The sequence below is a fragment of the Apteryx rowi genome, unplaced genomic scaffold (genome assembly GCF_003343035.1).
Source record: "Apteryx rowi isolate R43461 unplaced genomic scaffold, aptRow1 scaffold_174, whole genome shotgun sequence".
NCBI lineage: Eukaryota > Metazoa > Chordata > Aves > Apterygiformes > Apterygidae > Apteryx > Apteryx rowi.
In genome coordinates, this window is record NW_020448019.1 from 79,390 (window position 1) to 96,705 (window position 17,316).

The 17,316-nt window shown below is 44.1% G+C and overlaps 1 protein-coding gene across 1 annotated transcript in view; it reads right to left on the reverse strand.

Annotated features, from left to right (window-relative positions):
- Nucleotides 1-16,272, reverse strand: part of RNF128 (ring finger protein 128, E3 ubiquitin protein ligase) — a 44,559-nt gene extending 28,287 nt beyond the window's left edge. The window contains exon 1 of the mRNA XM_026061054.1: nucleotides 15,867-16,272. Within this exon, the coding sequence (XP_025916839.1) occupies nucleotides 15,867-16,272 (406 nt within the window). The remainder of the gene's footprint in view (nucleotides 1-15,866) is intronic.
- Between the last annotated feature and the right edge of the window lie 1,044 nt (nucleotides 16,273-17,316).

Consider the following 17,316-nt stretch of genomic DNA (forward strand, 5'->3'; position numbering starts at 1 on the left):
GCCGCCGCCGCCACCCCCGGGGCGCCTCCCACGGGCAACAGGTCTACCCGCCCCCCGGCACTGCCTCCCGGGCATCGCCTCCCCAGACCGCCTCCCGGCGGCGAGGCATCGCCTCCCCGGATCGCCTCCCGGGGCACTGGAGCAACCTCCCGGATCTTCTCTCGGGGAGACGGGTCAGCGCCAGCCCCGGTCGCCTTCCACGGGCAATAGGTCTACCCCCCCCACCGGTCTACCTCCTGGGAGCGATGGATCGCCTCTCCGGATCATCTCCCGGGGCGGTGGTTCACCCCCTGGATCACCTCCCAGGTGCGGTGTGTTAATCTCCAGAACACCTCCTGGGGTTATGGGTCACCACCCCCTGGATCACCTCCCAGGGGCAGAGGATGGTCCCTCAGATTGTCCAGGGCAATGGATCATCCCTCCGGATTGCCGCCCAGGAGCAGTGGGTCACCCCCTGGATCACTTCTCAGGGGCAATGAATTGCCCCCTCCAGTCACTTGCAGGAGTGCTGGATCATCCCCCATCTCAGCTCCCAGTGATGATGGATTGCCCCCCTGCATCGCCTCCCAAGGCAGTAGATTGCCCCCTAGATCACCTCCCGTGGTTTGTCCCAGTGCTCCCCATGGGAACCGAGCACCAGGGCTCCCAGCAGTCCTGCAGGGACCCCCGGATGGGGCCGGCCCCACAGCAGCCTCACAACACAGCACCACCAACACCAGCACCCAGGGCCCAGCCATAACCCAGCCCGCTTTGCACCACTGAGTTAATATTTGCTAAGCACTCAGCAATGTGTGGTATCAGTCCTGCCTGCAATTTGTTTATGGAGTACCCGGTTAGCTGTGCTAACTCATCRGCCGTTGTTCTCGCTGTTATTGAACATGCATCATAAAACTGCCACTTCAATCAAATACTCCTTTTTCTAATTATGTATTAGTTGTGTTTGCATAATTAATCATTATTTGAGCTATGCAGCTTGCAAAGCAAATTCACATTTCTTCAGGGCTCTGCAGTTACTTTTTGGACAGCCACTTTGCATTCAGAGGTCCTTTTTTCTTGCTCGCACACATTTTTGCCATGTGGTCCTGCAGCGCAGTTTAGAGTGCTTGCAGGATCAGTGCATGTATGAACATGACATGCTGCAGATCCCCTTCAGGGTATTTGAGGCAAGAAATGAAGATAACAGGAGAAGCAAGGACATTTCAAGCTCCTCTTCTGCATAAAGCCACTTTCCYGATTGAGAGACCCTGCTGCTATCAGCTGCTTCACAAGAATTGCCCCCAACATCAGGAGTCACTGAAATACATCTCCAAATTGCCATGCTTCACCACRTGCAAGCTGGGTTTCTGGACAGGAGCCATAATTTAGATAGGATTATTCCTGTGCAGTGATTACATACCACAAGATCTGCTGCTGCCTATGCATTCATGAACAAAATTGGTGTGCACAATGAGTCAAACCCTTTCTGATACGAGTTGGCACTGCTTAGTTTTTAATGCAGACTTCTGGCTGAGTCTGAAACTGTGCAGCTGATAACTGATAACTCAGCRTAGATCTAAAAGAGGTTGTTTTCCATGGCACGCATTTTCCTTCATTTACACCTGTGCACAATGCAGGACACCGAATGTTATGCAATCCAACCCGACTCATGGGGACATGATGGGAGTTGGCCCAGGTGTGAATGACTACCTGGGAGCAAGGGATTCAAACGCAGCCTGCTGTGCCGGCGTCCACCCTGCCGAGCATGCTGCATGGCAGGGCGGGCTCAGGACCCTCTGCCTGAGAGGCCAAATCAGAAATTCATCAACTGAGGAGGAGCACGTTCAGAGGAAAGCCCCGAGAAAGATTTGAAGCAGAGCCAGTGTGCACCCTAGTTAATGTCTGTGGATTGCAATTTTTGGTTACAAAGATAGTTTGCTGCTAGAGAAAAACTGCAACATAGTTGCATCCTGAAAACTTTCACACTTCCAAATTAACCTAAAGTTCCCAACACGGACACGCAACCCCTCGGAGAYGGACTGACCAAACTGGCCTCCCCAGGCACAGCCCCATCAGGGCCCGAGAGCCACAAACGATTCCAGAGCAGCAAACCTGCTACAGAAACTCTACAGAGCTCTAATCCCATTAAATTCATTGCTTCAGGACAAAGATGGTCTTTGAAAGGGACAAGACACAGCAGTTCTTCTGACCCTTGTGAAAATTTTGTAAAGGGATAGTGGAAACCTGAAATCAAGTGAAAAAAAGACGGCGGGGGGGGGGGGGGGAGGGAACAATCTGAGGTGCTTCATTATGTCTGAAACTCTTGATAGCTTGCTTTATCTCCCACTACACTCCTAAAAATATTTCCTCTGCTCTGCTTCTGTGGAGAAGATCCTCCATAAAAGCAGGAGAAATTCTCTGATCATACAGAAGAGATATGTGGAGTTTACCAAGCATCATAGAAACACATTGCTACACAAAGGCCTTCCTCTGGTGCAGCTCACAGTACACATCTTTGTACTATTTGGAATAATAGAAAGTAGCAAAAACTGCAGTAGAGCATGATTTTAAAGGTTATATATTCAGAGATTCCCCTTAAAGCAAGTTTATTTTTAAAAAAATCTGTATTGTTCCTTGTGCAGCTGGATGGACGCTATATCTAACTGCAGAGACCTGTGTGACTCTCGCATGAACAAGGTCCAATCTTGCAAGCACTGGCTTGTCTATGGCACAAAAATCTGCCGTGGAGTGAAATTCTGACTACCCCAAAGTCAATGGCGACTTTGCCTTTTGCCTCACTTGATAACATTACTCCCGTGTATGACATACAGTCACACACATACCCAAGGCTTTCCAGGATTATAGCCGAATTACCACGGTGATGTCCTGGAAGAGGCGGGCAAGTAGTTCATAAATTAAGCATGGTTAAGCAAAAATGTGGATGTTTAGGCTAGTTTGATGAGAGGACACTGGATAGACTAGGGACAGAGGAAGGGTTTTTTTTCAGTTAAACAGAAAATGTGACTCAATATACAGAAATTATCCATCCTTACTTTTGTTTCACTTCTGCTTACGCACAATCTTCTGCCAAATATATGAGTCTTGTGATGAATAGCACTCTCATTTCTGTGTATAATCCTGACAAGATAAATCTGCAGGGATACCAGCACAGAAACTGGTGGAGTTTTCATAGCTTGGTAGCTCAGGGAGATCAGAACTTGTTTTTGCTGCTGAAATAGCAGAATACAAAGCAAGTAACGAAGAACAGATGAAGCAATTTGCTAAAGATCAATATTGCTAAACATGCAAAGCTCACTAAGCAAACCTTTTTGTCCTAAGCTAAACAAGCTTCTCATGTTCTCATGCCACATGTAAGCAGACAACTTACTCCAACAGTAACATGTCTAGATAAAATAAGAAATATACCTGTAAGTAGTCAGAGAGAGAGAGACGTTTTAATTCTGAAACCTGTTCCATGGAGGTGCAGGGAACAGCAATGCTCTGAAAATATAACGAAGCTTTATACAATGGACATGAGCCAAACCATGCAGCTTTGAATGCCTTCAGAGCTTTAGGGATGTTTAGCTCTGGCATTTTCACAAAGAGAGGAACCAGAGACAAAAATAGAGTCAAAAACTGCATCCTCATCAGGATGAAAAACTTTCTGTAGTTCTGGGGATTTTGAACGTGAGGCTTTGGTTTAGCCACAGTCTCCTACCCCTGCATACGTTACAAGTTCATAACATGATGGTAATAAAGTGACCCCAGCAGTGCAGATGTGAAAGCTGCAGCTCCTTGCTGCGGGTGAACGCGTTTCTGCAGCAGGCAGGAGGCCAGGGAATGGACCCAGAGGGGATCGCAGAGGCCTGTGTTAGGACACAACTTTTCATCAGTTCGTCTAGCTCTGGGCAGTAATAAATAACTCCAGTGCTCTTTGGCAACTGTTGTGAAATGTGCACACTGTCCAGCAGAGCCTGCTGACAAAATGTCCACAACACATTTGGCAATCTCACCAACACAGAGACTAAACTTTTCGCTGTGCAGCACAGAGCGTGGTAACAAGGCACAAAGGCTCTAAACGTGATTACAGACATTTTGCTGCTATGTAATTAATCCAGTAGCAAGTTTCTGACTCCTTGCTCAGGCAATATTTCCATGCCCCTGAAAAGAACTGAGTAAACAACCAGCAGGCACAAACAGAAAGTTTGCTCAAAGTGTTTGGGTAATTCCTCAGGTTAGCAAAGCAAAGGAAGTTAGCATTTGTATTGCAAAAAAAGCGGATATGCCTGCTGATAACAGTTAGCCCTGGAAGTAAACCCTGGAAGATACCCATCTTGCTCGGGATGGCAGGGAAGCGACCTTGCTGCAGCCTCACGCACTCCTTGCGCATCCCGGCACGAGCAGCTTCACACCAGCACCACAAGACGGGCCGAGCAGCCGTGCTGGAAGAGTGTCAGAGCGCAGAGGCACACGCTGGCCACAGTTAAAATGGGTATGTTTATAAAAAGCACACACTTTATACCTGTTTCAAGCTACATATCTCACATTAAGAACTTTCTGGACTCTCAAAATTAATTAAATCTTCTTCCAGAATCATAATTAGTAAACAGATCTGCAACCTTAGTGAAGTGTACCCTTTACTCACGTTAGAAAAACATAGTTCGGCTGATGACTTTCAGTTCAGTTACCTGTAATTCACAATAGAAAAGGGGCATATTGAATAGCATGTAAAAATAGTCTCTGCCCCTAGGAAGCAAGGCAAGGACAAGGCAAGAGAAAGGCTGACAGTTTTTTTTCCCTTTACATCAAATACAGACATTTTCTAGTTTGGAGAAAGCACATTTTGCAGTGGAGAAATAGGCTGGGCATTTTGGGGTCTGTAAGTAGCACAGGATATTGCTGCCACATTTGTTTGAGAAAGCTTTCCAAAAGTTTCAGAAATTAAAACACCATCGTCCATGATGACTACAGATGTGAAAATGATAGGATAAACAGTATTAACAGACTTCCACAGAATTAGAAGCAGAATTAAATCTGAAATAAGTACAACATGCAGGAATTTCTTGCCCAGATCTGATTTTGTTTAACCTTAGAAGATTTTTTTATTATTAAAAAAATTAGGCTGCATAATTTTCCTTTCCATTTTTTTCCCCCAAGGCTGTTTGTGGAGGCTCTGAGAAGTTCAAAAGCAGGGTGTGACTTTCAGATAAACAAAGTGAAATCCTGGGAACACTGTCACTGACTTCTATAGGGATGGCCCCATCATTATCTGGGGCTTTATCTTACTTAAGTAAATATTTAAGCATCTTTTTTCCAAGGTAAAAAATCTGCATGCTAAATATTGCCTTTAATGTCAGGCCAGACCACTCAGGGCACCTTGCTGATGACAGACCTGTAGCTTAAACTAGCTTCCTATTCTTATTGCTTGCAAGAGCCACAAGATCAAATATGTGTTTATGTCCTTTAAAACTAAGTTTGTTTCTCATTCAAACACCCAGCTCTGGATTTATCTCTTTGGAGGAAAGCTCGCAGGAACACAAGAAATCTCACAAGAACACACAAAATCTCCTCCATTAGGGCAAAGTGTTACGATCAGGCACTGAAGCTTCCATGAGCTGCGTATGGGTCTGAGTTGTGTCTCGGGGCCTTCTCCACTGAATAATGAAGTGGAAAGGAGAAGCACTTATAAACATGGAAAAAGCAATTAAAATAAGAGCCCTAAAATGAAACCCAGGACTGAGTGACACGGGACAAAAATTCATGAACAAATGTTACCCTGAATCATGAGTTAAAGACAACAGACATGGCATCTCCTTACCCCAAAATGGCTCACGGCCTTGGCCAATGATGGAAAGGGCTTGGGCAGCTGACTTGCTCCAGAGTAGGCAACTCTGTGGGCTAAAGCATGCCAAGATTTAACCCACATGGGGAAAAAAAAGAGATACAAGAATGGTGCTTGCGGCCCTTAGCTGCCTTACAAAGAGGCCAGGTCCAAGCCAGAGGAGGCCAAGAGGCTGGAAACCTCCCCACTTCCTGCCTGAAGGTTTTAGGAGCTTTCAGGAAAATCTGTGGTGATTCTTGTGGCCACAGGCAGAAGATACCACAGAGGGTTGCCCAGTCCAGCTAAGCTTCACTATGAATCTGAGAGCTTGTTTGACTCTAACACAACTTGGAAACTCCAGTGTACAACTCTGTTCACTGGAAGCGGAAAGAAAAGTGCGTCAGATCGCCCTGTGCGCTGGAACCAAACACTTTCCTTCGGCTGACGAGATGTGCGCAAGAGTCCCTCGTGCCAGGGAAGCAAACATTGTTTTAAGCATTTCTGGCACAGTGGGACCAATTGTTACGACAGCGCTGGATGTGCCCTCTCCTACCCCAGAGAATAGGGTTAAAACACTGTCAGCTGTGGCAGGAGGTACACCAGGGACAGATGATCACGCACTGACCAAAGGTCACAGGCACGCTTCTTCCCATCAAAGAAACTTGTGATTTCATTAAATTACATTTTCCACTTTTTATTTCAAAGGGATTTGGACAATAAAAAGAGACAGGCAATAACTGGGAGTTGCAAGCAAATAAAAGTGAAGATAAAGGCATTCCCCACAGGTGACTTCAAGGAGCCTCTAGCAAGGAAAGCACCAACAATTCCTCTGAAGAATTTTTTAAAAGCATACAAGAAAGGCCAAAGCTTCTAGGAAACCATGTGCTTTCCATCTGTTTTGGCTTCACATGGCACTGAGCATGCTTGAATGCCTACAGATGATCCTCGAGCCTGTTGATTCAGTGGTGGTCGTTCTTCAGTGACAGTGGAGTTTCCATGAGTCAGTGCTTTCCTTCCCTCTGCAGCGAGTTGGGCAATGCCCATCCAGCCTGGGGACCGAGATTTTCCATGCAATGCATGTAATGCAGTTGACCAAACGAGGAGCATCAGATGACTGGAAGCCTGAACACATCCTCAAGAGCAGACAATATTGTCCCTTGGCCCTTTGAGGAAAAAATGAATAAAATTCAAAACATTTGCTCTTTTTGGATTTGTACCAGGCCACAGTTTCCATCTACCCACAAAAAATCAGTAGCGTATCTCTAAGGGACTTCTGTTATCCAAGGTACAAGCGTTGCTAGATTCACTCCTGATGTCATTCCCATCAAATACTCACAGATTTCTGCAAAAAGCCTTCACTGAGTTCAACAGGGAAAGTTTAGCCGTGACTCCAGCTGTCCTGACATCCTTGTTTACACGTCAGAGAGCCCAATACAGCAACTCTCTGGATGGGAGCTTTTAAGATCACACAAGTGTAAAAGCTCAGCTGCCAGCGTAATTAGGGCATACGCGGTGACAAACTTCAGTGGCCCCAGTAATGTCAGGGAACTTTGCCAGTAGCCTTGATACGCCGGCAGTGAGGACGCAAGTCCCTGAGCACATGCAAAAATCAGGAAGGGGAAAGCAGTCTCTGGGGAGATGCACAAGGTTTAGATTTTCAGTCCTTAGCCGCTTCTGTGTGGCTCGGGGGGTGACGAGAGCGCCCGGCTCCTGCAGCGGCTGCTCAGCAGCAGGGACCGGCGCGGCCAGAGCAGCTCACAGCCAAGAGCGACCAGCGTTCACTCCCTTCCCAAGAGCGCCATAGAACTGTCTAAATCAAAGACCAGCTCGAGACTAAATGATTTGTTTTATTACATACTTTTTTGCTGAGATTTATTTTGGCATGTGACTTCAAAGCATGACCTGAGCTGCAAAGTTTGGAGCTAGAGGCACTGTTCCTCCCAGCCTGTGAGAAAGGAGACTTAGCATGTTGGCTTAGACGCAGTGTTGCTTTCCAGCATATGTTTCTTTCAACGTCTCCCCTTCCTTTAGATAGAAGAAACTTTAAACTACACATTTTTTTCCTCTGTACGCTTTTGCACCTTTGCTCAGCTGAGTTCTGAGCTAAACCAGCCTGGTCATGGCTTGGGTGGACGTGGCACAGTGAAGGCAACCCCCTGCATGCAAACTATTTTCATAATGTGACACAAACCATATTCATAAACTTGCAAACAATTATATTATACATATGTTATAGTTATAGACAAATAAGATTTGTATTTCAGGTCTTTCCTAATTAGCATTTTCACTCTTCAATGGGATGCACGCAGTAATGCACTTTCATGTACTGATCAGTTTATGCTCCACCAACCCAGCTGGAAAAGTGCATAGAGAGCAGCAGCAGATTTTAATCAAAAACACTGACAATGAAAAGCAAGTTGATGTATGTAAGCTGAGACTATTTCTAAAAATATCAATATTGTAATATTTAAGATTAATTTCTAAGTGAGATAGCAATAAATGCATCTGCAAGAAAGGGGCACAGACTATTGTACTGTTGCTGACTCAATATTTCCATGTGCAAAGCGCGGAGTCTAATGAAATCAATGGAAAAACTTTCACCAATTTCCTAAGGTGTAAGATTTTTTTTTTTTTCTGCAGAGATTTTTTTTTTCTGTAAAGACCCTGTATAAATCCTTGGTTAGAAAGCCTGAATGAATGATGAGGCAAATAGGACAGTAAATTTCAACAGGAATTTTAAAAGAAACAAATGGCCTATCCCAAAAGAGACTTGGTAAAATTTGGGTCCAAAATGTATTCTGAAAACCCCTGATCAGCTGCTGCTTAGATCAGCTCCAAAATCTGAAGTTGCTTCATTTTTTGGTTTGGTTTACAAAGGAAATAAGCTATGCAATCATATAGTTTTGCTGTCTGTCCTCATACCCATCTCCTCCCCTTTAAAAATGTTCCTGCTTATATACAGCAATGCCCAATTTCAGCCAAACTGAGCTGAGAGCTTGCAGATCTGAAGGAGAAGTTTCCCACAAGTTTTCTAGAATTAGCAGTGGGTTGGAAGCTAGAAATCGCAGCGAGGTGCTCTGCGCACCCTGGGGCAAGGTGAGACATGAGGCTTGGTGACCATGGGCTCTCTGGACTGCCAGCTTGCTTCTGCCTCCATCCCAGGGAGAGAGTGGCATCCAGGAAAGTGGGGTCTGCTGCGTCAAGGAACAAGGAAGCAAAAAGGACTTACGAGCTTGTGCTGGGAAGAGCGGTGAAGTCAGAAACGGGGAGGGAGAAAGAGGAAAGAGTCACCTGAGYAAAGTCACAGGGGCCATCCGGACACAGGGACAGGCTTTAGCAGAAACCACGCCTCCGTAGTTCTTTTGCTCACAAGACAACTGCAGGAGCCCTGCTCCTACACGCACACCGCCCTGTAGGGGAGAGCAATCCCCTCCGCTTTCCTGCGGCACAACGAGCTCAAAAGGGGTCAGTGCAAACACCCCCGCGTCAGCACGGCCTGAAGCTTGGAGGAGCTCCAAGGAAGCAAGAAAATGAGCTCAAATCTTCTTAGATAATAAAGGGAACCAAATCCAGCTCTTCCCTAGTGGGAGTGAATGCCCTGAGCTCCTGTAGGAAAGGTCTCGGTCACACCCTCAGTGCTGCGGCAGGAAGGACCGTCCCGAAATACATCAGTCCAGCCTGGCTCTAAGCTGTGCACCCCAGCCTGGGCCTGAGCAAGGCTCCAAGCCACAGCAGCTTCAGCAGAGATGAGAATTTAAAGTAAATCTGTCTTGAGCATTTTCCCTTTAGCTGTGTATACACAGCTCAGGTGGCTGTGCTTCAGCAGCTCGCTGCTCAGCTCACTGGCTTTTATTGACCCTTCCTAGGTGTTTCCACCACAGCTCCGCTGCGGAAGAGAGACATTGGGGCTGAATTTCACCAGTCAACACTGCAGCGCCTCCAGGGACTCATTTTAGTCATAATTGCAGGTGACTATTAGGCTTCTACCATTACATTTTTTTCTCTCCAGTTCTTGGGCTGTAACAACCAGCATAACTTCAACCGCAAGAACAYGGCTGATAACACAGGTTAAACTGATAAGTGACTGACAAAAGCTGTGCATGCTCTATAATGCGCTACATGCTTGTAATTAGAAGCCAGATTGATTGACTTGATTAATGTTAATACTTCTTTTATTCTTTGTTTTCACCAGACTAGTGGCCATCACTAAACAGAGGGTGTGAACATCCTCTTTTTGGGGGAAATGGTTATCCAGAAGGTTGGCTTCTGTTTCTGGTTGTGACAGTGAAAGTTCTGGACAGCTTCTCAAGAGCAATGGTTGAAATGATAATGTTAAAGGGCCAGTTTGGACTAATTTCCTTTGYAACAATATACATGAAATGTACAGGCATTCACTGTTCTGAGATTCACCAGTACGGCAATATTTAAGAACAGAAGAAATTCCCTCTTGGCTCAGACCAACAGCCCTTCCAGCGCAGTAGCCTGTCTTGGACAGTGTCTGGCACAGATGCCATCCAGGAAGAGCCCCGTCACCATCTGCTGCCCACTGCATGAGTGCCCGAGGCGTGAGTGCCCCTCACGTTCCTCTGCATCCAGCAGTGTTGTATCAGGGAAGTCAGAGGGCACAGCCCTGCCTGTTGCCTTCAGTATCTCTTTTTAGACTAATCATCCATGAATTTGTCCAAACATTTGTCCATGCATATATTTAGTTAGAGAACAACTTTTATCCTGGAGTCTAGCTAAGGAACCTCATGAGAGTGCCATGTTCTTGTCCCAGGGCAGACCTCCTACTGGTTTCCTGCAGAAGCAAAATTTGGGCTTTCTGTGTCCATATACTTGGTCACAAACGTAAACAGGTAGATCACAGCATGTGGTCACCTGAAATAAACCTAGCACTCATCACACAGATTACTTTGGGAAACTAAAGAGGCAGTAATAAATACCATTGTGGTGAGTTCCCGGGATTTGCTGGCTACATGTCCTGCGGAACATGTAAAATCCCAGACCTGACTGTAGCTCTCTTGCTGCCTGCACTCTGTGGAGCCTTCAGGGATTTTGCTGGCCACCTGTGGAGAAGCAGGAAGCTGGAATGAAAAGGCTGGTTGCTCGGAGCTGATGAGCCTGATGGCAGCTCAGGTCGGCTGAGGCTGGCCAGCGCCTCTGAGCATTGTCCAGTCCAAGCCCTGCTCAAGTAAGGTCAACTACAGCAGGTTACTCAGGGCTGTATCCAGTCAAATTTTGAATATCTCCAAGGGTGGAGTCTCTACAGCTTCTCTGGGCAACCTGCTCCTGCGTTTGAGCACCCTCACCATAAGAAAAAGTTTTTCTTGTGTTTACGGAATTTCTTTTGTTGCAATTTGTGCCCATTTCCTCTTGCCTTGTCACTGGACACCACTGAAAAGAGTCTGGCCCCATCTTCTTTACACCCTCCCATCAGGTATTTATACACACTGATCGGATGCCCCTGGAGCCTTCTCCTCCCAAGGCTCAGCTAGCCCAGCTCTCACAGCTCCTGCTCGGGTTGATGGCTCCAACCAGTAAATGGTTGCATGCTTTGACTTCCCTGCCACTGCACTCACTGCATCCCGCACCTCTCATTGTGTAGAAGGCATGGAGTTACTCGGACAATTTTCCTTGACAGTAGATGGAGAAATTTAATCTGTGCTATTACAACACTGACTTCATGGAGGCATTTGGTTTGCTGTTAGCAGAGCTAGTAACTTCACAAGGACTTAATGGAAGAGGAAGTTCACAGCATCTGCTTCTTGGGGACATTTGTGGAAGTTCATTTGTTTTCACATGCAGGTCTCATGGGCTTTTCAAAGCTAGGACAGAGTCTGGCTTTTTCTGTAGCAAACAGAGGAGATTATTGAAAATATACTCTAAAACATGAATTACTCTGAAGATCAAATAAGCAATGATATTTTAGAGAGTTATGATGAGGAATCAGAGCAAGATTTTATACCAGCTTCCAAAACAGAAGATAAAACCAAATTCCATTGTCAAGCATTTAGTCCACAAGTTTATAATAGGGATTGCATCAACAGCTAATAAGATCCTATCTTGAAAGTACTTCTGAGATAACAGAAGTTAGACTTTGAGACTACAGAATTCCCTGGAAACAAGTTGGAAGAAAACACAGATCCACAACAATTCTTTTTTAATTATTGTCAAGATTGCCAATTATTTGTATTGTACGGTCAAACTGAGATAGCTACTTTACCCAATTATATAACAGTTCTGCTAGGGTAATGTGTTTTATGAGTCTTGAAGGCTTTAATCTCACTTTCACTGCCTGAGTCTTAGTAAATATCCCATGGAGGAAACAGCTCAAAACTCACTTCAGTATAGCTGCTAAGCTGCAATATCAAGTAGTATCCAAACATCAGCAATAAAGGTGTTTCTACTTCCTTTTTTCTATCCTCCAAACTCCAGTCTCCTATTTCCTTTTGTAAATGAACAGGAAAAAAATAATTGTCACAAGAACATACCTCCCTCTACTGGTCTGCAGCAGCACTGCTTGCACAGTATTGTCCAAAATCAGCTGTTCTGTCAGTTTGCAGAACACAGTTATTCTGCTACAATGCATGCTCGATACTTGTTATTTAAAAAGGTGCTTCAAAATATCATGCTTAAATCTGGCTATGTTTCAAAAAACTAGGTTTGATAATTCCTGCAGAGTATGCGATTGCACAGCACATTCAATCACCCAATCACCCTTTTGCAAATTCTGTCAGTGTTTAACACTAAGTACCCAAGGTGTCTCCTAAGAACCCAGAAAAGCTAGATACCCAAATTACAACTGTATATTTATGTGCTCTCCAAGTCCCACCTATAACAAAAAAGTTTCTTGGCATCTGGGAGTACAACTGTCACCTTGAAGAAAAATATAGCATTCATTTACGGAAAACTGAAATAAAAGTCACCATGCGTTTTCAACCGTGGAGAATACCTTTTCAAACAGTATCTAAAATTTGGTTCCTAAATCAATATTTAGGCACTCAGGGCAAATGAACTGGCCTCATTAAGATGAAAATACATACTACTATTACTGATTTCGTTGGCATATTCAGAGTTCAGTGGTTCTAAAAATAAGGACATTTTAACTTAAATTTCAAGGAGTTGTGCTGGAGAAATATTGTTATAGGTGCATATTCCATTCCCTTTCCAGAGAAAATCATTTAAGTGCTGAAACTACTAAAAGGAGATATATTGCATCTAGCAAAAGCTTAAACTGTGTATCACTGAATCAATCCAACTTTATATGAATAAGACACAAACACCTACAGACAAATCTTTCAGACTAACCCAGAACATTCTCCCATTGGTAATTCTTGTAACCAGAGAGGGAACAGGAAAGACGTTACTCACATCTTAATGTCTAAAATTTTCCATAGTAAAAGCTATTACTRTATTAGCTTTATCTTAGGGGTGTGTGTGCATGTGCATAGCAGTAACCCAAAAGGCAATAACGTGTAAAACTGGTAACGGGAAAAGAGAGCTGCCATAGAGGATGAGGAAGGAGTCACCAAGAGGGGAATTTTTTCTCTTTGTCCCTGCCCAGCAACTTTAAACTTCTAACGTTTCCTGGACACCTGAACTTTGCCCAGAACAAACTATTTCATTGCTGTAAGACACAGATGTTTTATGAAATTATTTATATGAAATATATACATAGTATTGTGCTGTTGTAACAGAAAATAAGGTTGGCTAAAAACCTCTATTGATTTCACATTAAAGGCAGCAGGAAGGAAGACGAAGAAACTGAGAGAAATAGTAGCCGAGGCTCAAAAGTCTAATAAATAACCGAGGTGACTGAATTCCTACAGCCGCACACAGTAGCAGGCAAATACAGCCGCACGACCGCAGATGTCCCGCCCCGCTCCGGCTGATAGCCGGTTGATAACCCGGAGGTTGCTGTTCATTGTTTAATCAGGAGCTTGTAGATTGCTGGCATCGGCAGAGTAGATTTGCTCTCGCTGCCCTGCCAGCAGGACTACATCTCATCTCCAGAGGTCCCCTAGCCAAATAATAGACAGGATTAGTCACCATGTCTCTGTAATCCTCTCTTTGGTAGATTCCATCCCAATAGCACATTTCCTTTCCCAGCTCTGTGAAAGGTTGTTCCATAAAAAAAAGCAGCTGCAAGCACTTTTTGTTTGATAGCCCACAAGCGTTTATGATACAGCACATAGATTACCCCTCTCCCAGGCATTTCTATTTTACCTAAAAAATGTATGAGTCCACTCGCAGCAACGAGGGAAACAGACATTTTTATGAGAGAGAATATCCTTCTTCTATACTGTCTAGGTGAAGTCAAGAGCTCATCTCACTAAAGTGTTTTACCCTTACTGTATCTAATATATGTGAACATTGCACTGATTTATAAGCCTTCTTTGCCACCAAATAGATCTTTATATCGCATCTAAAAGAAGTGGTCCTATAAAAATCGCAACTTGCCTTTGAGAAAACTAAATGAATTTAATTAAGAAAGATGGGATTGTCTCATGAAATACACTCTTGGGTGGTACATCTGCCGCTTTCAAGACCTAAAAATCTTTGCAGTTTTAGAAAAAAATCAGTAAAATTAGGGTCTGGTTTCAGCATTCTTCTTAAATAATTACTTTATTTCTGAAGTCACGTCCAAGTGTCCTGTTTGTGACATCCCAGTTGCCTAAGCAATGCTGTCAATGTGCCTAAGCAAGGATGCCGCTCTACTCCCAGCCGTGTCCTACACCGCCTTCCATGGGAATTGCACTGCCAGAAGACGCCCTCGAATGAGGTGGCTCGGCTCCAGCCGCGTTAACGCTTTGGGCCAGCGGGGGTCACCACTGCTCCACAAGAAATGCAGCTAATGCCAATTTTGCAGCTACATAAACCCAGTACACTGCTTTTTATTCATGAAGATTTCGTATAAGCTGACAAGCTCCAAAATCAAAACAAAATATTAAGTTATATTTGAAACTCTATATGCTGGCCACTTAAGCCTAAATCGCTTTCTCCAGTGTTAGAACAAAATCTTTGGTTTATTAGCCACACTTACATTTCCAGTAATGCATTTCATGTTCTATTCACAAACACTAGCTCTAGCATAACATTAGAAGAGTCAAAGCTAGTTGTATATTACAATAAAGCACTGTGCTCTCAGTGCCATACAGCATTTTTTTATCGTGTCATGCAGAACCTTGTCTAGGATGAATGTTCCTGGGGCTCAAGACTCACACGGGCTGCTCCTGCAGAACAGGAGACACATAACTGAAACCGTGAACCAGCCTGCTCAAGAGCTGGTGCTGGCTGACTCTTGCAAACTGTCCAGTTTTGGACTTCATAACTAGAATCTTTCTGAAAAGGCAATCCAAAGCAGTACAGGGGGTCTCATCAGTAAAATGCTGGCCTGCCTCTGGCTTAAAAATTTCTCAGTTTGTGAATGCTTACAAAATCAGACAAGCAAGATTTAAGCCAAAGGATTCCTAGCATAGCACCGCCAAAGTACGCAGTGTATTTCAAGGAAGTAGCTACATATACTTAAGCTTTATGTTAAGTTGCATATTAGGCATGTTGACCCAGATGAATTTACAAAGAGATGAAGTCAAGCAATATGGTATCACAGTTGACTTCATAGTTCCTCCCTTAGATTCATAGTATTTAGGGCTAGAAGAAGCCATCACAATCCTCTTGTCTAACTTTTGTTTAAGGAATCGCAAAAGAGGAAGAGATTAGCTACTATTCAAAAAGGATTAAAGCAATAGAGAAAAGCAGCAAGGTCTGGCTTGCTATTTGCAAAGCACCTATGTACGATACACTTACAAGCTAAAGGTAACAAATGGTACTAACTTTAGAGACTCTCTAGCTTGGCTAGACTGCCCCAAGCTCAGAACACACCAACAGGGTATTTCTTAATAAGCACTGAACACTTGAATTGCATAATGCATTTTTCTTCCATTGAATATCTTGATTAAAGCAACAACCACCCATAAACACAAGTGCTTCCTTATAACCCAGCTGTGTTGTTCTGGATCAAATTTACCAGAAATGATCAGGTTCTAGAGCTTCACACCGTAATACTCACCAATATGCGACATCGGAATGGGGTAATTGCCTTTGTCTGGGGCATTGTAGATCACAGCTGCTGTTGCACCCCTTCTGGCTGCCAGCTTAATTTTTTCAGCAAAAGTGCAATTGCCTCTTTCAATCAGTGCTATCCATGGTGGTTCCGTGACGGTGAACTGGGTATTCAAGTCACAGGCTTGAAGGTTAGCAGATTTAGGGATGCCCACAAGCCCCTGAGCACTAAGCAGAGGAGAGTTCAATCCATACAGGCCACATTCACATTGCTCAGACACAGACCTGTTACTAGTACTGTTGAAATAGAACAAACTCACAAAGGCATTCACGGGAAGTGTCTCTGCAGCCTCGAATAAAACACTAATAATCACCAGGAGGCAGGACAGACTGAACTTATTCTCTTGCTTCATTGCTTATTCATTTAAGTACAAAATTTAGATGTCTATAGACATTTTCGGCTGCTGGTGGCCATTGTTAGCCCTCAGCCTGCTGATTAGCTTGAAATTTCAGTTCCCAACAGGAACTTGACACCACCCACGTAAGTCCTCAATGCGTCAGCAAGACTATCTGGAGGCATGGGGGTGGGAAGGAAAACAAGCGACACACCTACTTATTGTTGAGCAGGGATGCAGACTGAAAGAACCTGTAAGTATCCTTTGGCCCTAAGTTTCTTCTACTCTCTACAAAGCACCATTACCTCTCTCCTCCCCTCACATTTCTGTACAAGTTCTAGCCTTGATGGTATTTCATAAGAGACTGCTTTAAGGCCACTGCTCCAGGAAGTCTCCTATTTCAACCTGAATATCACTTGCAAAGGACCAGATCATCTTTCCTTCAGTGATGTAACTCAGGGTTCTCACTTCACAACACAATCTGGGATGCAAATGGCCTTGTTAAAAATGTCAAAAGCAGAAGGAATTATCATTAAAAAAAAATCTTACTCATCTTACACACTAAAATAACCTTTTTTTTACCCTCTTTTCTTCTTTCTGGTCCTTTCAGTCACCTGCTCCGTAAGGTCCAGCTTGTTCTGGTGTTTATAATGAACTGATTTCAAAATTGATTTGTACCAGTGCAAGAGGTGTAAAATCACTTAAACTCATCTTAGAACCAGATGATCTTTCAGCCCATTTTCCCCCACCCTAGTTCCCTTTCAATTCTCATTGAAATGCTTCAGTTATTATCACACAACTCTCCATTTCAGGATGCAAATTCTCTAGGTTCCTCCCCTAAATTCTGTATTCCAGAGCGATGACTAGTATCAACTCCTATTTTCTCATACTAGTAATGTTTCCAATTTTCTGTTCTATTCACAACTTTGGAGTCCATAATGAAGGAGATGAAGGAATGCTGCACACATCCTGGAGAGCAGAACTGAAAGTTAATCCCCTGCAAACACTATTATTTGTAATAGCAGCTACATACATACACACTTCACTGTGATTTGCAATACA